The 24,006-nt window shown below is 38.5% G+C and overlaps 1 protein-coding gene across 1 annotated transcript in view; it reads left to right on the top strand.

Moving 5' to 3' along the window:
- Positions 1-11,708, top strand: part of SMC5 (structural maintenance of chromosomes 5) — a 515,710-nt gene extending 504,002 nt beyond the window's left edge. Inside the window, exon 24 of the mRNA XM_053702514.1 lies at positions 11,244-11,708. Coding sequence (XP_053558489.1) covers positions 11,244-11,381 — 138 coding nt within the window. The 3' untranslated portion in view covers positions 11,382-11,708. The remainder of the gene's footprint in view (positions 1-11,243) is intronic.
- The last annotated feature ends 12,298 nt before the right edge of the window (positions 11,709-24,006 follow it).

Raw genomic sequence — 24,006 nt, 5'->3', positions numbered from 1 at the left:
ACCGGGTGGACCGGATGTAAAGTCTGACGGCTGAGATAATCCGCCTCCCAATTGTCTACACCTTGGATATGCACCGCAGAGATTAGACAGGAGCTGGATTTCGCCCAAGCAAGTATCCAAGATAGTTCTTTCATAGCTTGGGGACTGTGAGTCCCACCCTGATGATTGACATATGCCACAGTTGTGATATTGTCTTTCTGAAAACGAACAGTTCTCTCTTCAACAGAGGCCAAAACTGAAGAGCTCTGAGAATTGCACGGAGTTTTAAAATATTGATTGGTAATCTTGCCTCTTGAGATTTCCAAACCCCTTGTGCTGTCAGAGATCCCCAAACAGCTCCCCAACCTGAAAGACTTGCATCTGTAGTGATCACAGTCCGGGTTGGCTGAACAAAAGAAGCCCCATGAACTAAAGGCTGGTGATTTAACCACCACGTCAGAGAGTGTCGGACATTGGGATTTAAGGATATTAATTGTGATATCTTTGTATAATCCCTGCACCATTGATTCAGCATACAAAGCTGGAGAGGTCTCATGTGAAAACGAGCAAAAGGAATTACGTCCGATGCTGCAGTCATGAGGCCTAAAACGTTCATGCACATAGCCACTGAAATGAATGACTGAAACTGAAGGTGCCGACAAGCTGCAACCAGTTTCAAACATCTCTTGTCTGTTAGAGACAGAGTCATGGACACTGGATCTATCTGGAAACCTAAAAAGGTGACCCTTGTCTGAGGAATCAAGAAACTTTTTGGTAAATTAATCCTCCAACCATGTTTTCGAAGAAACACTAGTTGACTCGTGTGAGATTCTGCGGAACGTAAAGGCTGAGCTAGTACCAATATATTGTCCAAGTAAGGAAACACCGCAATACCCTGCTCTCTGGTTACAGAGAGCAGGGCACCGAGAACCTTTGAAAAGATTCTTGGAGCTGTTGCTAGGCCAAATGGAAGAGTAACAAATTGTTAATGCTTGTCTAGAAAAGAGAATCTCGGGAACTGATAATGATCTGGATGAATCGGAATATGAAGGTCTGCATCCTGCAAGTCTATTGTGGACATATAATGCCCTTGCTGAACAAAAGGCAGAATAGTCCTTATAGTCACCATCTTGAAAGTTGGTACTCTTACATAACGATTCAAAATTTTCAGATCCAGAACTGGTCTGAATGAATTTTCCTTCTTTGGGACAATGAATAGATTTGCATAAAACCCCAGACCCTGTTACTGAAAAAGAACTGGCATGATTACCCCTGAAAACTCCAGGTCTGAAACACACTTCAGGAAAGCCTGAGCTTTTACTAGATTTGCTGGGATACGTTAGAGAAAAAATCTTCTCACAGGAGGTCTTACTCTGAATCCTATTCGATACCCCTGAGAGACGGTGCTCTGAATCCATTGATTTTGGAAAGAATGTATCCAAACATCCTTGAAAAACCTTAATATGCCCCCTACCAACTGAGCTGGAATGAGGGCCCACCTTCATGCGGACTTAGGGGAAGGATTAGATTTTTGTTCCTTATTCTGACGAAAGGAACAAAAACGGTTAGAAGCCTTAGATTTGCCCTTAGGTTTTTTTATCCTAAGGCAAAAAAACTCCCTTTCCCCCAGTAACAGTTGAAATAATAGAATCCAACTGAGAACCAAATAAATTATTACCTTGGAAAGAAAGAGAGAGTAATCTAGATTTAGATGTCATATCAGCATTCAAAGATTTAAGCCACAAAGCTCTTCTAGCTAAAATAGCTATAGACATGGATCTAACATCAATTTTGATAATATAAAAAATGGCATCACAAATAAAATGATTAGCATGTTGTAGCAAACGAACAATGCTAGATATGTCAGAATCCAATTCTTGTTGCTCTAAATTCTCCAACCAAAAAGTTGATGCAGCCGCAACATCAGCCAAAGAAATTGCAGGCCTGAGAAGATGACCTTTATATAAATAGGCTTTCCTTAGATAAGATTCAAGTTTCCTATCTAAAGGATCTTTAAAAGAAGTACTATCTTCCAAAGGAATAGTGGTACGTTTAGCAAGAGTAGAAATAGCCCCATCAACTTTGGGGATCTTTTCCCAAAACTCTATTGAAATTTCCCCATCAACTTTGGGGATCTTTTCCCAAAACTCTATTGAAATTGCTGGTAAAGGATACAATTTTTTAAACCTAGAAGAAGGAATAAAAGAAGTACCCGGCTTATTACATTCTTTAGAAATCATATCAGAAATAGCATCAGGAATAGGAAAAACCTCTGGAGTAACCACAGGAGGTTTAAAAACAGCGTTTAAACGTTTACTAGTCTTAACGTCAAGAGGACTGGCTTCCTCAATATCCAAAGTAATTAACACTTCTTTTAACAAAGAACGAAAATACTCCATTTTAAATAATTAAGTAGATTTGTCAGTGTCCATATCTGAGGAAGGATCTTCTGAATCGGATAGATCTTCATCAGAGGAGGATAAATCATTATGTTGTCAAGCATTTGAAATTTCATCAACTTTATGAGAAGTTTTAAAAGACCTTTTACGTTTATTAGAAGGCAGAAATGCAGACAAAGCCTTCTGAATAGAATCAGTAACAAATTCTTTAAAATTCATAGGTATATCATGTACATTAGCAGTTGAAGGAACTGCAACCGGCAATGTACTATTACTAATAGACACATTATCTGCATGTAAAAGTTTATCATGACAACTATTACAAATGACATTCGGAGAAATATTTTCCACAATCTTACAACAAATGCACTTAGCTTTGGTAGAACTGATGTCAGGCAGCAAAGTTCCAAGATCAGATTGAGACATCTTGCAAAATGTAAAAGAAAAAACAACATATAAAGCAAAATTATTAATTTTCCTTATATGACCGTTTCAGGAATGGGAAAAAATGCAAATAGCATAGCCCTCTGACATAGAAAGAGGCAAAAAGCAATGGCGTATAAAATTAATGAAACATTTTGGCGGCAAGTATGACGCACAATGTAACGGAAAATTTTTGGGCGCCAACAACATCCTGAAATGACACACTCGTGTCACTAACGATGCACACAGGGTTGTAAGACTCTGCGTCAACTACGAAGCAGGAAATGACGAACTTGCGTCAACGGACATACTTTCGCACCAAAAAATTCTTGCACCAAGAATGACGCAATAAAGTCTAGCATTTGGCGCACCCGCGGGCCTAATACTGCCCGCAATTTGCAAGAAAAATGTAGTCAATTTTGAAAAAAAAAAAGACTAAACCCCAGGTAAGAAAAAATATATTTCTTTATATGTTTATTCTCCCCAAATATGAAACTGACAGTCTGCACAAGGAAATACATGAACCTGACTAATGGAAAATATAAGTACAATACATATATTTCTTTCATGTAATTAGCAAGAGTCCATGAGCTAGTGACGTATGGGATATACATTCCTACCAGGAGGGGCAAAGTTTCCCAAACCTTAAAATGCCTATAAATACACCCCTCACCACACCCACAATTCAGTTTTACAAAATTTGCCTCCGATGGAGGTGGTGAAGTAAGTTTGTGCTAGATTCTACGTTGATATGCGCTCCGCAGCAAGTTGGAGCCCGGTTTTCCTCTCAGCGTGCAGTGAATGTCAGAGGGATGTGAGGAGAGTATTGCCTATTTGAATGCGGTGATCTCCTTCTACGGGGTCTATTTCATAGGTTCTCTGTTATCGGTCGTAGAGATTCATCTCTTACCTCCCTTTTCAGATCGACGATATACTCTTATATATACCATTACCTCTGCTGATTCTCGTTTCAGTACTGGTTTGGCTTTCTACAAACATGTAGATGAGTGTCCTGGGGTAAGTAAATCTTATTTTCTGTGACACTCTAAGCTACGGTTGGGCACTTTGTTTATAAAGTTCTAAATATATGTATTCAAACATTTATTTGCCTTGACTCAGAATGTTCAACTTTCCTTATTTTCAGACAGTCAGTTTCATATTTGGGATAATGCATTTGAATTAATCATTTTTTTCTTACCTTCAAAAATTTGACTCTGTTTTTCCTGTGGGCTGTTAGGCTCGCGGGGGCTGAAAATGCTTCATTTTATTGCGTCATTCTTGGCGCGGACTTTTTTGGCGCAAAAATTCTTTTCCGTTTCCGGCGTCATACGTGTCGCCGGAAGTTGCGTCATTTTTTGACGTTATTTTGCGCCAAAAATGTCGGCGTTCCGGATGTGGCGTCATTTTTGGCGCCAAAAGCATTTAGGCGCCAAATAATGTGGGCGTCTTATTTGGCGCTAAAAAATAAGGGCGTCGCTTTTGTCTCCACATTATTTAAGTCTTATTTTTTCAGTGCTTCTGGTTGCTAGAAGCTTGTTCTTTGGCATTTTTTCCCATTCCTGAAACTGTCATTTAAGGAATTTGATCAATTTTGCTTTATATGTTGTTTTTTCTCTTACATATTGCAAGATGTCTCACGTTGCATCTGAGTCAGAAGATACTACAGGAAAATCGCTGTCTACTGCTGGAGCTACCAAGCTAAGTGTATCTGCTATAATTTTTGGTATCTGTTTCTCCAGCTGTTGTTTGTATTGCATGTCATGACAAACTTATTAATGCAGATAAAATTTCCTTTAGTACTGTTACATTACCTGTTGCTGTTCCGTCAACATCTAATTTTCAGAGTGTTCCTGATAAACATAAGAGATTTTATTTTTTAAATCCATTAAGAAGGCTATGTCTGTTATTTCTCCTTCTAGTTTACATAAAAGTCTTTTAAAACTTCTCTTTTTTCAGATGAATTTTTAAATGAACATCATCATTCTGATACTGATAATGGTTCTTCTGGTTCAGAGGTTTCTGTCTCAGAGGTTGATGCTGATAAATCTTTGTATTTGTTCAAGATGGAATTTATTCGTTCTTTATTTAAAGAATTATTAATTGCATTAGAAATAGAGGATTCTGGTCCTCTTGATTCTAAATCTAAACGTTTAAATAAGGTTTTTAAATCTCCTGTAGTTATTCCAGAAGTGTTTAATCTCACTGATGCTATTTCTGAAGTAATTTCCAGGGAATGGAATAATTTGGGTAATTCTTTTACTCCTTCTAAACGTTTAAGCAATTATATCCTGTGCCATCTGACAGATTAGAGTTTTTTTGGGACAAAATCCCTAAGGTTATGGGGCTGTCTCTACTCCTGCTAAATGTGCTACTATTCCTACGGCAGATAGTAATTCATTTAGGGATCCTTTAGATAGGAAAAATTGAATCCTTTCTAAGAAAAGCTTACTTATGTTCAGGTAATCTTCTTAGACTTGCTATATTTTTAGCGGATGTTGCTGCAGCTTCAACTTTTTGGTTAGAAGCTTTAGCGCAACAAGTAACAGATCATAATTTTATAGCATTATTATTATTCTATAACATGCTAATAATTTTATTGGTGATACCATCTTTTGATATCATTAGAGTTGATGTCAGGTATATGTCTCTAGCTATTTTAGCTAGAACAGCTTTATGGATTAAACTTGGAATACTGATATGTCTTCTAAGTCAACTTTGCTTTCCCTTTCTTTTCAGGGTAATAAATTATTATTTCAACTGTTTCTGGAAGGAAGGGAACTTTTTTACCAAAGGATAAAAAATCTAAGGTAAATTTAGGTCTAATGATCATTTCGTTCCTTTCCTCACAATAAGGAACAAAAGCCTGATCCTTCATTCTCAGGAGCGGTATCAGTTTGGAAACTATTTCCAGTTTGGAATATATCCAAGCCTTTTAGAAAACCTATAGCCAGCTCCTAAGTACCCATGAAGGTGCGGACCTTATTCCAGCTCAGCTGGTATGAGGCAGATTACGTTTTCTTCAAAGAAATTTTGATCAATTCCGTTCTCAATTTCTGGTTTCAGAACATTGTTTCAGAAAGGTACAGAATTGGCTTCAGTTAAGGCCTCCTGCTAAGAGAGTTTTTTCTTTCCCGTGTCCCAGTTAACACAGCAAAGGCTCAGCATTTCTGAAATATGTTTCAGATTTAGAGTTGGCTGGAGTAATTATGCCAGTTCCAGTTCTGGAACAGGGGCTGGGGTTTTATTTTATCTTTTCATTGTACTAAAGAAGGTCAATTCCTTCAGACCAGTTTCGGATCTATCAATATTGAATCGTTATGTAAGGATACCAACATTCAAGATGGTTACTGTAGGACTGTCCTGCCTTTTGTTTAGCAAGGGCATTATATGTCTACAATAGATTTACAGGATGTGTATCTACATATTCCGATTCATCCAGATCACTTTTTGTGTCTGAGATTCTCTTTTTAGACAAGCATTACCAGTTTTGTGGCTCTACCGTTTGGCCTAGCCTCAGTTCCAAGAATTTCTTTCAAAGGTTCTCGGTGCCCTTCTTTCTGTAATCAGAGAACAGGGTTTTTTGGTATTTCCTTATTGGACAATATCTGGGTACTTGCTCAGTCTTCTCATTTTCGAAGAATCTCATACGAATCGACTTGTGTTGTTTCTTCAAGTTCATGGTTGGAGGATCAATTTACCAATCAGTTCATTGATTCCTCAGACAAGTGTAACCTTTTTAGGTTTCTAGAATAGATTCAGTGTCTATGACTCTGTCCTTGTCAGACAAGAGAAGTTTAACATTGATATCAGCTTGTCAAAACCTTCAGTCACAATCATTCCCTTTGGTAGCCTTATGCATGGAAATTTTAGGTCTTAGGACTGCCGCATCAAATGCGATCTCCTTTGCTCGTTTTCACATGCGACCTCTTCAGCTCTGTATGCTGAACCAATGGTGCAGGGATTACTCACAGATATCTCAATTAATATCTTTAAACCGATTATACGACACTCTCTGACATGGTGGGCAGATCACCATCGTTTAGTTCAGGGGGCTTCTTTGTTCTTCCGACCTGGACTATAATCTCAACAGATGCAAGTCTTACAGGTTGGGGAGCTGTGTGGGGGTATCTGACGGCACAAGGGGTTTGGGAATCTCAGGAGGTGAGATTTCCGATCTATATTTGGAACTCCGTGCAATTTCAGAGCTCTTCAGTCTTGGCCTCTTCTGAAGAGAGAGTTGTTCATTTGTTTTCAGATAAGACAATGTCACAACTGTGGCATACATCAATCATCAAGGAGGGACTCACAGTCCTCTGGCTATGAAAGAAGTATCTCGAATTTTGGTTTGGGCGGAATCCAGCTCCTGTCTAATCTCTGCGGTTCATATCCCAGGTATGGACAATTGGAAAGCGGATTATCTGTCGCCAAACGTTGCACCTGGGCGAATGGTCTTCACCCAGAGGTATTTCCTCAGATTGTTCAAATGTGGGAACTCTCAGAAATAGATCTGATGGTTTCTCATCTAAACAAGAAACTTCCCTGGTATCTGTCCGGATCCAGGGATCCTCGGGCGGAGGCAGTGGATGCATTATCTCTTCCTTACAAGTGTCATCCTGCCTATATCTTTCCGCCTCTAGTTCTTCTTCCAAGGGTATTCTTAATATTCTAAAGGAATGCTCGTTTGTCCTGCTGGTAGCTCCAGCATGGCCTCACAAGTTTTGGTATGCGGATCTTGTCCGGATGGCCTCTTGCCAGCTGTGGACTCTTCCGTTAAGATCAGTCTTTCTGTCTCAAGGTTCTTTTTTCCATCAGGATCTCAAAACCTTAATTTTAAGGTGTGGAGTTTGAACGCTTGATTCTTGGTCAAAGAGGTTTCTCTGACTCTGTGATTGATACTATGTGACAGGCTCGTAAATCTGTATCTAGAGAGATATATTATAGAGTCTGGAAGACTTATATTTCTTCAGGATGGTTTAGATAAAGGTTTGTCCGCAAGTTTCTTGAAAGACAAATCTCTGCTCTTTCTGTTCTTTTTCATAGGATTGCTAATCTTCCTGATATTCATTGTTTTGTACAAGCTTTGGTTTGTATAAAACCTGTCATTAAGTCAATTTCTCCTCTTTGGAGTTTGAATTTGGTTCTGGGGGCTCTTCAAGCTTCTCCTTTTGAACCCATGCATTCTTTGGTCGTTATATTACTTTCTTGGAAAGTTTTTTGTTTCTTTTGGCCATCTCTTCTGCCAGAAGAATCTCTGAATTATCTACTCTTTTTTGTGAGTCTCCTTTTCTGATTTTGCATCAGGATAAGGCGGTGCTGCGAACTTCTTTTGAATTTTTTACCTAAGGTTGTGAATTCTAACAACATTAGTAGAGAAATTGTGGTTCCTTCATTATGTCCTAATCCTATGAATTCTAAGGAGAAATCATTGCATTTTTTGGATGCTGTTAGAGCTTTGTATTATTATGTTGAAGCTACTAAGTCTTTCCGAAAGACTTCTAGTCTATTTGTCATCTTTTCCGGTTCTAGAAAAGACCAGAAAGCTTCTGCCATTTCTTTGGCATCTTGGTTGAAATCTTTATTTCATCATGCCTATGTTGAGTCGGGTAACACTCCTCCTCAAAGGATTACAGCTCATTCTACTAGGTCAGTTTCTACTTCCTGGGCGTTTAAGAATGAAGCTTCGGTTGATCAGATTTGCAAAACAGCAACTTGGTCCTCTTTGCATACTTTTACTAAATTCTACCATTTTGATGTGTTTTCTTCTTCTGAAGCAGTTTTTGGTAGAAACGTACTTCAGGCAGTGGTTTCAGTTTGAATCTTCTGCTTATGTTTTTTCATTAAAATTTTATTCTGGGTGTGGATTATTTTCAGCAGGAATTGGCTGTCTTTATTTTATCCCTCCCTCTCTAGTGACTCTTGTGTGGAAAGATCCACATCTTGGGTAGTCATTATCCCATACGTCACTAGCTCATGGACTCTTGCTAATTACATGAAAGAAAACATAATTTATGTAAGAACTTACCTGATAAATTAATTTCTTTCATATTAGCAAGAGTCCATGAGGCCCGCCCTTTTTTTGTGGTGGTTATGATTTTTTTGTATAAAGCACAATTATTCCAATTCCTTATTTTATATGCTTTCGCACTTTTTTCTTATCACCCCACTTCTTGGCTATTCGTTAAACTGAATTGTGGGTGTGGTGAGGGGTGTATTTATAGGCATTTTAAGGTTTGGGAAACTTTGCCCCTCCTGGTAGGAATGTATATCCCATACGTCACTAGCTCATGGACTCTTGCTAATATGAAAGAAATGAATTTATCAGGTAAGTTCTTACATAAATTATGTTTTAGAACTTTATATAAATGCATAAAGTGCCAAACCATAGCTGGGGTGTCTTAAGTAATAAAAAACATACTTACCGAAAAGACACCCATCCACATATAGCAGATAGCTAAACCAGTACTGAAACCGTTATCAGCAGAGGTAATGGTATATGAGTGTATATTGTCGATCTGAAAAGGGAGGTAGGAGATGAATCTCTACGACCGATAACAGAGAACCTATGAAATAGATCTCCAGTGAGGAAAACCATTGCATTCAATAGGTGATACTCCCTTCACATCCCTCTGACATTCGCTGTACTCTGAGAGGAATCGGGCTTCAAAATGCTGAGAAGCGCATATTAACGTAGAAATCTTAGCACAAACTTACTTCACCACCTCCATAGGAGGCAAAGTTTGTAAAACTGAATTGTGGGTGTGGTGAGGGGTGTATTTATAGGCATTTTGAGGTTTGGGAAACTTTGCCCCTCCTTGTAGAATTGTATATCCCATACGTCCGGGGTCGCCAACCTTTCGGACCTCAGGGACCACTAAACTTGCAATTTTGAATCCTATGGACCAGTAACATGAATTTTATAAAAAGGTACAAACCTCTATAATGTGTATGTATGTGTGTATGTATGTATGTATGTATGTATGTATATATATATATATATATATATATATATATATATATATATATATATATATATATATATATATATACATACACACACACATACTGTACATAACTAGTATAACCATAGCTAAATTTACATTATGTATATATTTAACTAACTAACTGAATGACAGAACTGAGAGAATACTTCCAAATGACAGATGAAGGGTGAGTGCCAACTTTTGAGCTGGAAACAGAGAGGCAGAAAGTGGGGGAAAAGAATTATGTTTAAAAGGACCACAAGACTTTCAGGTTACCTCCCCAGTTAGGAATTATTCAAAACTACTTATGATCATGGGCAGACATTGGAATCATAAATTAAGTTTATATCAGAAAGCTATCAATATGGATGTGAGCTAACCACGACTGATGTTACAGGCAATTACTATAATACTGGTGGGATATGGCTGATCTGCTGAATGGCAATTACTGGAATTCAGGTGGAATGGCTTTGTGTGCGGGAAAATTATTAAAATGAAAAATAATTAATATTTAATTTAAAAAAAAAAAAGAAGATGGAGGGGAGGAAGACAAACAGTGATGTAGGTCCATCTGATAGAATAAGGAAAACTACTACAAAGAGACAGGTAAAGGAAAGAAAATAAATTAAATATGAGAAAAAAAAAAATTAAGATTTTCTTTTTATATAAATTTTAATTCCACTTTTTCAAGCCAAGACTATACCAACCTCTGCTGGCTTTAGAATGGAAGCATCTTCCTCTGAGCAGTGTGCCGGGTGGGAGGAGTTAAAAATACAATCTAGCTACGCAAGTTGTGCAGTACTACGCAACATGCGCAGGGAGATTGTAATTTAACTCCTCCTCTGACAGTTTTCACTGATGTCCAGCCAGGGGGGTGACACCATCAGAGGAGATTAAATTCCTGCTTTATGGTGTCAAGGACCACCAACATCTTCTCGTGGACCACTGGTTGGCGACCGCTGCCATACTTCACTAGCTTATGGACTCCATACATGAAAGAAATTAATTTATCATATAAGCATAATTTTTTTTGTATGTCTAAAATACTTACAAATACTACTAACCTAGCACTAGCTATCATTTGATCACAGCCATATTGATGTTAAACTCATTTAAAGTGTTTATTGAATCTGTTATTGAAGGTGAATAGTTTGAAGTAATTTATTCGAAATACCATTTTTACCTTAACTGGATGTAAAGCTGTGCAGTGGCAATACGCTGACAGTCCTGAGCTGAACACAGTGGGTGTTTGGCAGCTATGCACGCATGCAATGCCTGATCTGCTCCCTTGCCATGTTCAGCCCCAGACCAGTAACACTGCTTGTTCACAGATCATTTTAACTGTGTCTTCAAAAAATTATGGTTCTGTGCAATCAATACTGCAGTATTAAGAATGTTTTCGACTTTAATTCATATGATCATTATTTCAATATTTACCCTTTTTTTTTTTTTTTTTTTGTAGCTTCTCCAGAATCTTGTGTATGCTGATAAAATGAATGTATTATTTGTTTATAACGGACCTTACATGCTTGAATCCACAAAATGGAATTTAAAAGCCTTCCACAGAAGAAGGAGAAGAGTTGCTGCAGAAGATCAATAAAGAGACAACTTGGTTTCCTACATTCACAACATTTGTAATAAAATCTGTATGTAATTTCTATAGTATCTCAAACCTATTTTTGCTTTTTAAAATAAATGTTCTTTCTACTTTGGTTAATAAAACTGAATGTTATTTGTTATTGTTATCTTTAGAATAGTTTCATAATAAATATGTGGCCTTTAAACTCACTCATAATGGTATCACTAAAGAAAAGTGAAATGCATTTGTTATTTCAAATTCTAAAACTTTAGCTTGTTCAGGATCCATACATACATGTTATGTGCTTTATGTAAAAAAAAATGTTTTAATAAATTCTAAGTTAAGTCACACTGTCTAGTTGTAGCTCATTTTAGTGTTAAAGAAGAATAACAAGTATTGCCTTTATTCTTCAATAGGTATGTGCATTTGGATCCTTCGTTGAGATTCGAATATGGAAGTATGCGCTATTCGGCTCTTTTTGGAGCCAGATTGATTCTTGTGCAAGATCACCACTTTAAGATCCAAATCCAGATCTTAACTTAGTGATCTTGCAATAGAATAAATCTGACTCCGAAAAGAGCCAAATAGCGCATACTTCCGCATTCGGAACTTAACGCTAAGCCAGAGCAAAGCAAGAGCTCTTGGAAGCCAGCTCAGTCCTGGAATAAATCCATGCAGAGCAAGAAGCCCACCGAGTCTATGTCGGCATGAATGGGCGGTCTCCGGTCCTCTTCTGGATCGTCTAAGGGGCAGTATGTCGCTCTTTTCAGTCACTTGGTTCAGGGACATGCAGGATCCATGGGTCCTGGAGGTCATAGCTCAGGGTTACAAGAGGTTTTGTGTCTCAGCCACCCAAGGGCAGATTCCTCCTGTTTTCCTGACCAGAAAGGAGGGAAGCCTTTCTGGGGTGTGTACGGGATCTGTCCTCTAGGAATTATTGTCCCGGTGTCTATCGCAGTGAAAGGTTTGGGATAATAAAAAACATACGCTAGAGACTGGCAAGATCTAATTCTATTAGAGAATTATCTTATACATAAAGTGGTCCCAAGAGGATTGAGAGTTCTAAAACAACCAGCATTCAATCTGGATGAAGTAGAATTCATTACAGAGTGGGAAGCAGCAGCTCTGAAATGCTCTAATAAATTCATTAAAATATTAATAAAATATAGGGAACATAGACTTAACAACCTAAAAATAGAGCTAGATGATATTGTAAGAAAATTACAGCCATTTAAAGATAATGATAATTGGGTAAATAGGAATAAAAGTGTACAATTTAGAATCAGTCAATTAGACAGAGAATTACAAACCAACAAACAAAAAAAGCTAAAAAGGGATATTGAAGATTTAAAAAATAATATGGTTTATACTTATAAAAATAATAAAGACCAAGTTGGTACCTCTAAATGCCCAGAGGAAGGAACTATCTAAAAATCTAAGTCAACTACACAGGAAATTAGCTATAAGAAAGGGGATACTAAAAATTCCTATTACAGTAATGGTGATAATAAAAATAAAAATAAAGGCAAAAATAACATGTATAATGGTAATTATAATAAGGGCAATGGTTACAATACTAATTACAATAGACAACAGAATTATCCTAGTAGAATTAATACTGACAAATCACATAACTATTCATTGGAGTATAGACATACTCCCACTCATCACCATAGTAAAAAATTAACTCCACAGAACCAACATTTACAGTGGAGACGGAAAGATAGTGTTGGAGAAAATATAAATAATAGTTAGCATTATGATTCACAGTTTGCTGTCAATAATAGATATGAGATATTGGATCATAATCATGCCCAATATAATGAACATCATAATTGGGAGACACAGGGAGCTAAACCCAAAGAGCATAATCATGCCCAATATAATGAACACCATAACTGGGAGATACGGGGAGCTAAACCCAAAGAGACACAGGAACCTAAGCATTTTTAGGGGTAGAACAGGTAAAAAAATCACAAACCAATACAACAGGACAGAACAAAACAAAGAAAAAGATCATTAGAAAGAGAAGAAGGGGAAATAGAGCTGGAAAACTTATACAGGCAAACAGGGAGAACAAGGAGAGATTAAATAAGGCTAAAAAAGAAATTTTTAACCTTGCTAAAATAGATTTGGATAATAATGACATTAAACTTCTACAAAAAGGTCTCAACTTCGCACCAAAATCTAAACCAAGTAAATTTGTAATGTTTATAGATATACATAAATATGTTAGAAAACTAACACTAAAAAGGTATTTCCTTAAGAACCCTGTGAATAGAGGTATTTATAATCAACCTTACTTGACTTGGAGTCTACAGACCTTGGGGTACTAGATATTCTAAAAGAACTAGAAACGAAGGTTAAAATAGTTTCAGAAGATCATTGTAATATAAGGGAAGATCACTTGGATGAATATATAGATACATTAGATATCTCTCAACATTGGATGGAACCAGAAATACAACACTCTAACTTTAAGGCAAAATCCATATTTAATCCCGTGGGTTTTCAAGGTGAACAAATATCCATGTTTAACAAACTAGTCACTAAAGACATAGAGATAGAGTTTGAGAAAGAAAATAATTTCTTAACAAAACACAATGATAATTTGACTATTTTAGAAAGAAAGTCCATGAAAAAATTAATGAATAATGATAATATCACGATACGCCCCGCCGACAAAGGCGAGGGTATAGTGATACAAAAAAGAGAAGAATATCTCAAAGAAGCATATAGGCTATTAAATGATAGTACAACCTATAAAATTCTTCTGAAAGATCCAACTGATATATATAATAAGGAACTAAATAAGATGCTCAATATAGCTAAAAGTACTGGTATCTTAAATGAGGATGAATATAAATACATCTATACTACACAACCAAATACACCTTATATATATCATCTACCAAAAATACATAAAGATCCCCTTAACCCTCCTGGTAGACCGATAATATCGGGAATTGGGTCCATTACAGATAATTTATCTAAGTACGTAGACTTTTATTTACAGCCAATAGTTAAATCTACTAAGGCATATCTTAAGGATACCAGTGAGGTAATAAATAGATTTGAAGGCATTGTTTGGGAAGAAGATATGATGTGGCTCACTTGTGACGTCGCTTCCCTATACACCTGTATTCCTCATGATGATGGTATAGAGAATATAAAAATTGAACTGTCTAATTGGTCTATTCCAGAAAACCATGTACAATTTTTAACTAACAGTATAAAATTTATTTTACATTCATAATTATTTTTTATTTCAAAACAAATTTTATGTACAAACAAGGGGGACTGCGATGGGGACCACTTTTGCCCCATCATACGCTAATATTTATGATAATGCCTTTGAAACCAAACATATTTGGAAAAATAATCCTTTTAAAGAGAATATTTTAATCTATGCCAGATATATCGATGATATTATTTTATGGAAAGGAAGTAAAGAGAACATCGATAATTTTATGAATTTTATTAATAACAATAATTTTATGCTCAAAAGAACAAATAGAATTTTTAGATCTAATCCTTTATAAAGATAGTCAGGATAAAATAGCGGTAAAGAACTATCGTGAACTGACCGATAGAAATAGCTTTATACAGGCCAATAGTGCCCATAAAAAGAGTTGGCTAAATAATGTCCCGTATAGCCAATTTTTAAGACTAAAAAGAAATTGCACACACGTAATAGACTATGAAATGGAGGCTGATATCTTGGAAAAGAAATTCCTAGAGAAGAGATATACCCAAGAAATCATAAAACAGGCTAGACAAAAAGCAACCCTTAAAAATAGGAACCATACCCTAAGAAAAGAAGAAAAGGATAATAGTCAAGATAGTATAGGGACCAATATACATAAAGAATTGATAAAATCAAAATCTGGAAACAAAACCCTATTAGATTTATAACAACCTTTAACGAGGGCTCTAAAAAAATTAGAAGGCATCCTTAAAAAACATTGGCCGATTTTAAGATCAGATCCTGTGTTAGGACCACACTTAGAGTTAAAACCCACTATTACATACAGAAAAGGAAAAAGTCTTAGAAACTTACTAGCACCCAGCAAAATCAAAATAGAATCAAACAAAATCAGTGAGGGAACCAACTGGCTTAAGGATTGGAAAGGGATTATGAAATGTGGCAAATCTAGGTGTAATATGTGCAAGCATATAAATAAGGCACCCACATTTCATAATAGCGAATCAACTGCAGCACATAATATCACGTTTAGAAGTAATTGTGACTCAACATATATTGTATATTTATTGGAATGTGGGTGTGGCCTCTTATATGTGGGGCGCACAAAAAGGAAAGCCAGACGGAGGCTAAATGAACATGTTTATAATATAAAAGAAAAATTGGTAAAACATAGTGTACCAAAGCATTTTTTAGAACATCATGGCAACAACCCTAGTTCCCTCAAAATTCAAATTATAGACCATATTCCCCCATCCAAACCAAACAGGCTATTAGCACTAAGAAAATTAGAGACTAAGTGGATTTATAAATTGAAAACCCTGCAACCATTAGGCCTCAATATAGATATTGACATAGCGGCATTTATGTAGCTAACTAATATTAAAATTTAGAAAATTCAGGATGCCCCCACAGTTAATAATTTTTATCATTTCATGAATTTTTCTAGCCATCCATAGACAATGTATTTCTCTTGTTAAGTGTATCCAGTCCACGGATCATCCATTACTTATGGGATATTCTCCTTCCCAACAGGAAGTTGCAAGAGGATCACCCACAGCAGAGCTGCTATATAGCTCCTCCCCTCACTGCCATATCCAGTCATTCTCTTGCAACTCTCAACTAAGATGGAGGTCGTAAGAGGACTGTGGTGTTTTATACTTAGTTTATTTCTTCAATCAAAAGTTTGTTATTTTTAAATGGTACCGGAGTGTACTGTTTATCTCAGGCAGTATTTGGAAGAAGAATCTGCCTGTGTTTTCTATGATCTTAGCAGAAGTAACTAAGATCCTTTGCTGTTCTCACATATTCTGAGGAGTGAGGTAACTTCAGAGGGGGAATAGCGTGCAGATTTTCCTGCAATAAGGTATGTGCAGTTAAAATATTTTTATAGGGATGGAATTTGCTAGAAAATGCTGCTGATACCGAAGTAATGTAAGTAAAGCCTTAAATGCAGTGATAGCGACTGGTATCAGGCTTATTAATAGAGATACATACTCTTATATAAGTGTATTTTAAAACGTTTGCTGGCATGTTTAATCGTTTTTTATATATGTTTGGTGATAAAACTTATTGGGGCCTAGTTTTTTTCCACATGGCTGGCTTGAATTTTGCCTAGAAACAGTTCCTTGAGGCTTTCCACTGTTGTAATATGAGTGGGAGGGGCCTATTTTAGCGCTTTTTTTGCGCAGAAAAAATTACAGACACAGACATCCAGCTTCTTCCTGCATGTTCCAGGACTTCTCTGAAGGGCTCAAAAGGCTTCAAAAGTCGTATTGAGGGAGGTAAAAAGCCACAGTAGAGCTGTGGCAGTTGTTGTGACTGTTTAAAAAACGTTTTTGTCATTTGTTATTCCGTTTTTGGTATTAAGTGGTTAATCATCCATTTGCAAGTGGGTGCAATGCTCTGCTAACTTGTTACATACACTGTAAAAATTTCGTTAGTGTAACTGCCTTTTTTCACTGTTATTTCAAATTTGGACAAAATTTGTGTTTCTTAAAGGCGCAGTAACGTTTTTTTATATTGCTTGTAAACTTGTTTTAAGTGTTTTCCAAGCTTGCTAGTCTCATTGCTAGTCTGTTTAAACATGTCTGATACAGAGGAACCTACTTGTTCATTATGTTTGAAAGCCATGGTGGAGCCCCATAGGAGAATGAGTACTAAATGTATTGATTTCACCTTAAACAGTAAAGATCAGTCTTTATCTATAAAAGAATTATCACCAGAGGGTTCTGTCGAGGGGGAAGTTATGCCGACTAACTCTCCCCACGTGTCAGACCCTTCGCCTCTCGCTCAGGGGACGCACGCTAATATGGCGCCAATTACATCAGGGACGCCCATAGCAATTACCTTGCAGGACATGGCTGCAATCATGAATAATACCCTGTCAGAGGTATTATCTAGATTGCCTGAATTAAGAGGCAAGCGCGATAGCTCTGGGGTTAGGAGAAATACAGAGCGCGTAAATGCTGTAAGAGCCATGTCTGATACTGCGTCACAGTATGCAGAACATGAGGACAGAGAGCTTCATTCTGTGGGTGACATCTCTGACTCAGGGAAACCTGATTCAGAGATTTCTAATTTTAAATTTAAGCTTGAGAACCTCCATGTATTGCTTGGGGAGGTATTAGCTGCTCTGAATGACTGTAACACAGTTGCAATTCCAGAGAAATTGTGCAGGCTGGATAGATACTATGCGGTACCAGTGTGTACTGACGTTTTTCCTATACCTAAAAGGCTTACAGAAATTATTAGCAAGGAGTGGGATAGACCCGGTGTGCCCTTTTCCCCACCTCCTATATTCAGAAAAATGTTTCCAATAGACGCCACTACACGGGACTTATGGCAGACGGTCCCTAAGGTGGAGGGAGCAGTTTCTACTTTAGCAAAGCATACCACTATCCCGGTTGAGGACAGTTGTGCTTTTTCAGATCCAATGGATAAAAAAATTAGAGGGTTACCTTAAGAAAATGTTTATTCAACAAGGTTTTATTTTGCAGCCCCTTGCATGCATTGCGCCTGTCACTGCTGCGGCGGCATTCTGGTTTGAGGCCCTGGAAGAGGCCATCCATACAGCTCCATTGGAGGAAATTATTGATAAGCTTAGAACGCTTAAGCTAGCTAACTCATGTGTTTCTGATGCCATTGTTCATTTGACTAAACTAACGGCTAAGAATTCCGGATTCGCCATCCAGGCGCGTAGGGCGCTATGGCTTAAATCCTGGTCAGCTGACGTGACTTCAAAGTCTAAGTTACTCAACATTCCTTTCAAGGGGCAGACCTTATTCGGGCCTGGCTTGAAGGAAATTATTGCTGACATTACTGGAGGCAAGGGTCATACCCTTCCTCAGGACAGGGCCAAATCAAAGGCCAAACAGTCTAATTTTCGTGCCTTTCGAAATTTCAAGGCAGGAGCAGCATCAACTTCCTCCGCTTCAAAACAAGAGGGAACTGTTGCTCATTCCAGACAGGCCTGAAAACCTAACCAGTCCTGGAACAAGGGCAAGCAGGCCAGAAAACCTGCTGCTGCCCCCAAGTCAGCATGAAGGAACGGCCCCCTATCCGGAAACGGATCTAGTGGGGGGCAGACTTTCTCTCTTCGCCCAGGCGTGGGCAAGAGATGTTCAGGATCCCTGGGTGTTGGAGATCATATCTCAGGGATATCTTCTGGACTTCAAAGCTTCTCCTCCACAAGGGAGATTTCATCTTTCAAGGTTATCAGCAAACCAGATAAAGAAAGAGGCATTCCTAAGCTGTGTGCAAGACCTCCTAGTAATGGGAGTGATCCATCCAGTTCCGCGGACGGAACAGGGACAGGGGTTTTATTCAAATCTGTTTGTGGTTCCCAAGAAAGAGGGAACCTTCAGACCAATCTTGGATCTAAAGATCTTAAACAAATTCCTGAGAGTTCCATCATTCAAAATGGAAACTAGTCGGACCATCCTACCCATGATTCAAGAGGGTCAGTACATGACCACAGTGGACTTAAAGGATGCCTACCTTCACATACCGATTCACAAAGATCATCATCGGTTCCTAAGGTTTGCCTTTCTAGACAGGCATTACCAATTTGTAGCTCTTCCCTTCGGGTTGGCCACAGCCCTGAGAATCTTTACAAAGGTTCTGGGCTCACTTCTGGCGGTTCTAAGACCGCAAGGCATAGCGGTGGCTCCGTATCTAGACGACATCCTGATACAGGCGTCAAGCTTTCAAATTGCCAAATCTCATACAGAGATAGTTCTGGCATTTCTGAGGTCGCATGGGTGGAAAGTGAACGTGGAAAAGAGTTCTCTATCCCCACTCACAAGAGTCACCTTCCTAGGGACACTTATAGATTCGGTAGAGATGAAAATTCAGGTTATCAAAACTTCTAAATGCTTGCCGTGTCCTTCATTCCATTCCACGTCCGTCAGTGGCTCAGTGCATGGAAGTAATCGGCTTAATGGTAGCGGCAATGGACATAGTGCCATTTGCGCTCCTGCATCTCAGACCGCTGCAATTATGCATGCTAAGTCAGTGGAATGGGGATTACTCAGATTTGTCCCCTCTACTAAATCTGGATCAAGAGACCAGAGATTCTCTTCTCTGGTGGCTATCTCGGGTCCATCTGTCCAAGGGTATGACCTTTCGCAGGCCAGATTGGACGATTGTAACAACAGATGCCAGCCTTCTAGGTTGGGGCGCAGTCTGGAACTCCCTGAAGGCTCAGGGATCGTGGACTCAAGAGGAGAAACTCCTCCCAATAAATATTCTGGAGTTAAGAGCAATATTCAATGCTCTTCTAGCTTGGCCTCAGTTAGCAACCCTGAGGTTCATCAGATTTCAGTCGGACAACATCACGACTGTGGCTTACATCAACCATCAAGGGGGAACCAGGAGTTCCCTAGCGATGTTAGAAGTCTCAAAGATAATTCGCTGGGCAGAGTTTCACTCTTGCCATCTGTCAGCGATCCACATCCCAGGCGTAGAGAAATGGGAGGCGAATTTTCTAAGTCGTCAGACTTTTCATCCGGGGGAGTGGGAACTCCATCCGGAGGTGTTTGCTCAACTGATCCATCGTTGGGGCAAACCAGAACTGGATCTCATGGCGTCTCGCCAGAACGCCAAGCTTCCTTGTTAGGATCCAGGTCCAGGGACCCGGGAGCGACGCTGATAGATGCTCTAGCAGCTCCTTGGTTCTTCAACCTGGCTTATGTGTTTCCACCGTTTCCTCTGCTCCCTCGACTGATTGCCAAGATCAAGCAGGAGAGAGCATCAGTGATTCTGATAGCGCCTGCGTGGCCACGCAGGACCTGGTATGCAGACCTAGTGGGCATGTCATCCTTTCCACCATGGACTCTGCCTCTGAGGCAGGACCTTCTAGTACAAGGTCCTTTCAATCATCCAAATCTAATTTCTCTGAGACTGACTGCATGGAGATTGAACGCTTGATTCTATCAAGGCGTGGCTTCTCCGAGTCAGTCATTGATACCTTAATACAGGCACGAAAGCCTGTCACCAGGAAAATCTACCATAAGATATGGCGTAAATATCTTTATTGGTGTGAATCCAAGAATTACTCATGGAGTAAGGTTAGGATTCCTAGGATATTGTCCTTTCTCCAAGAGGTTTTGGACAAAGGATTATCAGCTAGTTCTTTAAAAGGACAGATTTCTGCTCTGTCTATTCTTTTGCACAATCGTCTGGCAGAGATTCCAGATGTCCAGGCATTTTGTCAGGCTTTGGTTAGAATTAAGCCTGTGTTTAAAACTGTTGCTCCCCCGTGGAGCTTAAACTTGGTTCTTAAAGTTCTTCAAGGAGTTCCGTTTGAACCCCTTCATTCCATTGATATTAAACTTTTATCTTGGAAAGTTCTGGGTTTTTTTTTTTTTTTTTTTTGTTTTTTTCATAAAATACTTTATTGAAACAAAAATGTCATACAAGGCATTAAATAGTATTTTGTAACAGTATACATTCATAACCAATTTAACTGTCTGTTCCATATCTCTGACACAGTCTTTGGAGAGAGCAATTAGTTGAATGAAATTGGTCTATTAACTTGTATAAATCTCTTTCTAACAACAGGGTAGAGAAGAGGAGGTTTTGTGAGACACAGTACATACTTGTTGTAGGAACACAAAATCACTTATCTACAGGTTACCTGTTTCTCTGACACACCTACCGTACCCATTTGCCAACATCTGCCTCTGTGTCTCTATCCGCCCCGTCTGCTAAACATGTGTGTGAGCCATGTGAAAGGTACCTGAGTCTCTTTTTGTGTTGTGATATCCTATTTTAGTCTACTGAAAGGTGTTGCTTCCATAAGAGTGACATTAGCTCGTGTGTTTCTATGGTGCCTGATTGTAGGTGATGGTTTTCCACCTGTCCTTTCCATTCCTCTACTGTAGGTGGAGTATCTGATTTCCAGTGTTTTGGTATAATTGTTTTAGCGCTATTTATCATTAGTATTAGCAGAAGCTTGGCTATTTTGTTATTGAGCTTGGGGAGAGACATATATAAGAGTATTAAAGGATCATTGGGTATTCGTTCTCCTACCAAATCTGACATATATTTTAGAATCTCTAACCAGAAAGTGTCCAGTCTATCACAACTCCACCAAATGTGAGTCATGTTACCCTCCCCCCCACAGCCCCTCCAACATTTATTGTTGGCTGTCTTATATATTTTGCATAGCCTACTCGGGGTGAGATACCAGCGTGTAAGGAATTTGTAATTGGTTTCCAATATCCTGACTGAGATAGAGGATTTTTTGGTTGCGAGGAAAGCACTTTGCCAATCTTTATTTGGGATTTCTAGCCCCAACTCCTTTTCCCATGCTTTAGTGTAACCGGGTAATGCCTGCGAATTTCCTATCAATAGCTGTTTGTATAGTATTGAAATTAAATGCTTTGGTGTATCATTAGATAAGCAGAGGGTTTCAAATGGTGTCAACTTTCTGGTCAGGTGCTGTCTCTTGGGGTGTGTTAAGATAAAGTGGCAGGTTTGTCTGTATGAGTACCAGTTCAGTTTAATGTCCGGATGTGATTCCGTTATCGTGTCTAGAGTCTTGATCTCTCCATCGTCATGTTGGAACATGGAGATAATTCTATTCTTAATGTGGGTGCACCTGATTTTTTGTTCGTCTTTGTGTATCCAGTGTAAGGCAGAGCTATGGCTAATGGGCATCATGGGTGAAGTGGCACCTGATATGTGTGTTGTGGTATTTATTAGTCTATCCCATGTTTGAAAGAACTCCTCCAAAACCTGGTAATGCTGGATATGTGGCGGCCTGTCCTTGGTTGGGAGCCATGCTGCTATGCCAGCATTGCACATTCCTAATATATGTCTGTCTATTTGTACCCACTGTTTGTGGGTGCTGTTAGTGCACCACTCTACCAGATTTTGTAGAGCTATTGCTATTTTATACATAATGATATGTGGGACTCCCAATCCCCCATTTTCTTTGGGTATATACATGGTTTGCCTAGCGATTCGGGGTCTAATATCTTGCCAAATAAATTGTTCTATCATAGATTGGAGTTTAGAAATGTATTGCTGTGGGAGGGGTATTGGGACAGTTTGTAGTAGATATAGAAGTCTGGGGAGAACATTCATTTTTATGACATTAATTCTACCCAGCCACGATATGGATTTGCTCCTCCAACTGGATAGATCTGCTATTAGTGTGTTTTCTATTTTTTTGTAATTAGATTGGAATATCAAGTTGGGGTCGGGTGATATGTATATTCCCAGGTATTTTAGTTTCGTTTTTTTAATTTTAAGTGGGCAATTTTGTGTTAAGCGTTGAAACTCTGTCTCTTCATATGTTAAGTTTAACAATTCGGACTTATTTGTATTTATTAGGAAGTGGGATACTTTTCCATAGCTCTGAAATACTTTTAGCGTTTCTGGTAAAGATGTCTCGATATCCGTAAGCGTGAGCAAGACATCGTCCGCATATAGAGCCAGTTTATGTTCAGTGCCTCCTATCTGGATGCCTTTAATTAGTGGGTTATTCCTGATTTTCTGGGCCAGTGCCTCTATAGAGATAGCGAATAGTACCGGGGAGAGAGGGCACCCCTGTCTGGTGCCGTTCTGTATGTGTAATTTATCTGATAGAGTGCCATTTACCTTGATTCTTGCCCATGGGAGAAAACATAGTGTATAAATTTATCGCCGAATTTCATTTTGTGCAGAACTGCTTTTAAAAATTGCCAATTTACCCTATCAAAAGCTTTCTCTGTGTCCGTGGATATCAGGACCGCCGGGACTTTATTATGTTTAGCATATGATGTTAACTGTAGGGCCTTTAGGGTGTTATCTTTCATTTCCCTTCCTGGAATAAAGCCTGTTTGATCTGTGTTCACAAGTTGGGGTAGGAATCTATTTATTCTGTGAGCTAAAATTCTGGCGAAAATCTTAACATCAGAGTTTAAAAGGGATATAGGTCGGAAATTCTCTGGTCTATCTGGTTCCCGACCTGGTTTTGGTAATACAGTGATGTGGGCTTCTAGCATGCTCTCTGTGAATCCATTAGAATTTAAAAGGGAGTTAAACATTCTGGCTAATGGGGTTAGTAAATGGTGAGGGAATATTTTGTAGTATTTTATACTGAGCCCGTCCGGGCCCGGGCTCTTGCCACTTGGCATATCTTTTATGGCTTTTTTGATTTCTTCTTCTGTTATAGGAAGTTCTAAGCCCTTAGCCTCATCTACATCTAATGTAGGGAGATCAATGTCTGAAATGAAATCTGCTATATTCTGCGGTGTAATCTCTTCTGTTAGGTTATATAGAGACGCGTAGTATTGCCTAAACGTCTCTGCTATACTTTTGCTGTCCTTATGTACTGACCCTTGTTTGTTTTTGATATAATGTATGTGTGTGTTCAATTGTCTTCTTTTCAAGGCTTTTGCCAGTGAAGTACCTGTCTTGTCTCCTATATCAAAATATTTTTGTTTTAGGTAG

Source organism: Bombina bombina, chromosome 2 (genome assembly GCF_027579735.1).
Source record: "Bombina bombina isolate aBomBom1 chromosome 2, aBomBom1.pri, whole genome shotgun sequence".
Taxonomy (NCBI): Eukaryota; Metazoa; Chordata; class Amphibia; order Anura; family Bombinatoridae; genus Bombina; species Bombina bombina.
This window is presented reverse-complemented; position numbering and strand designations above follow the sequence as displayed.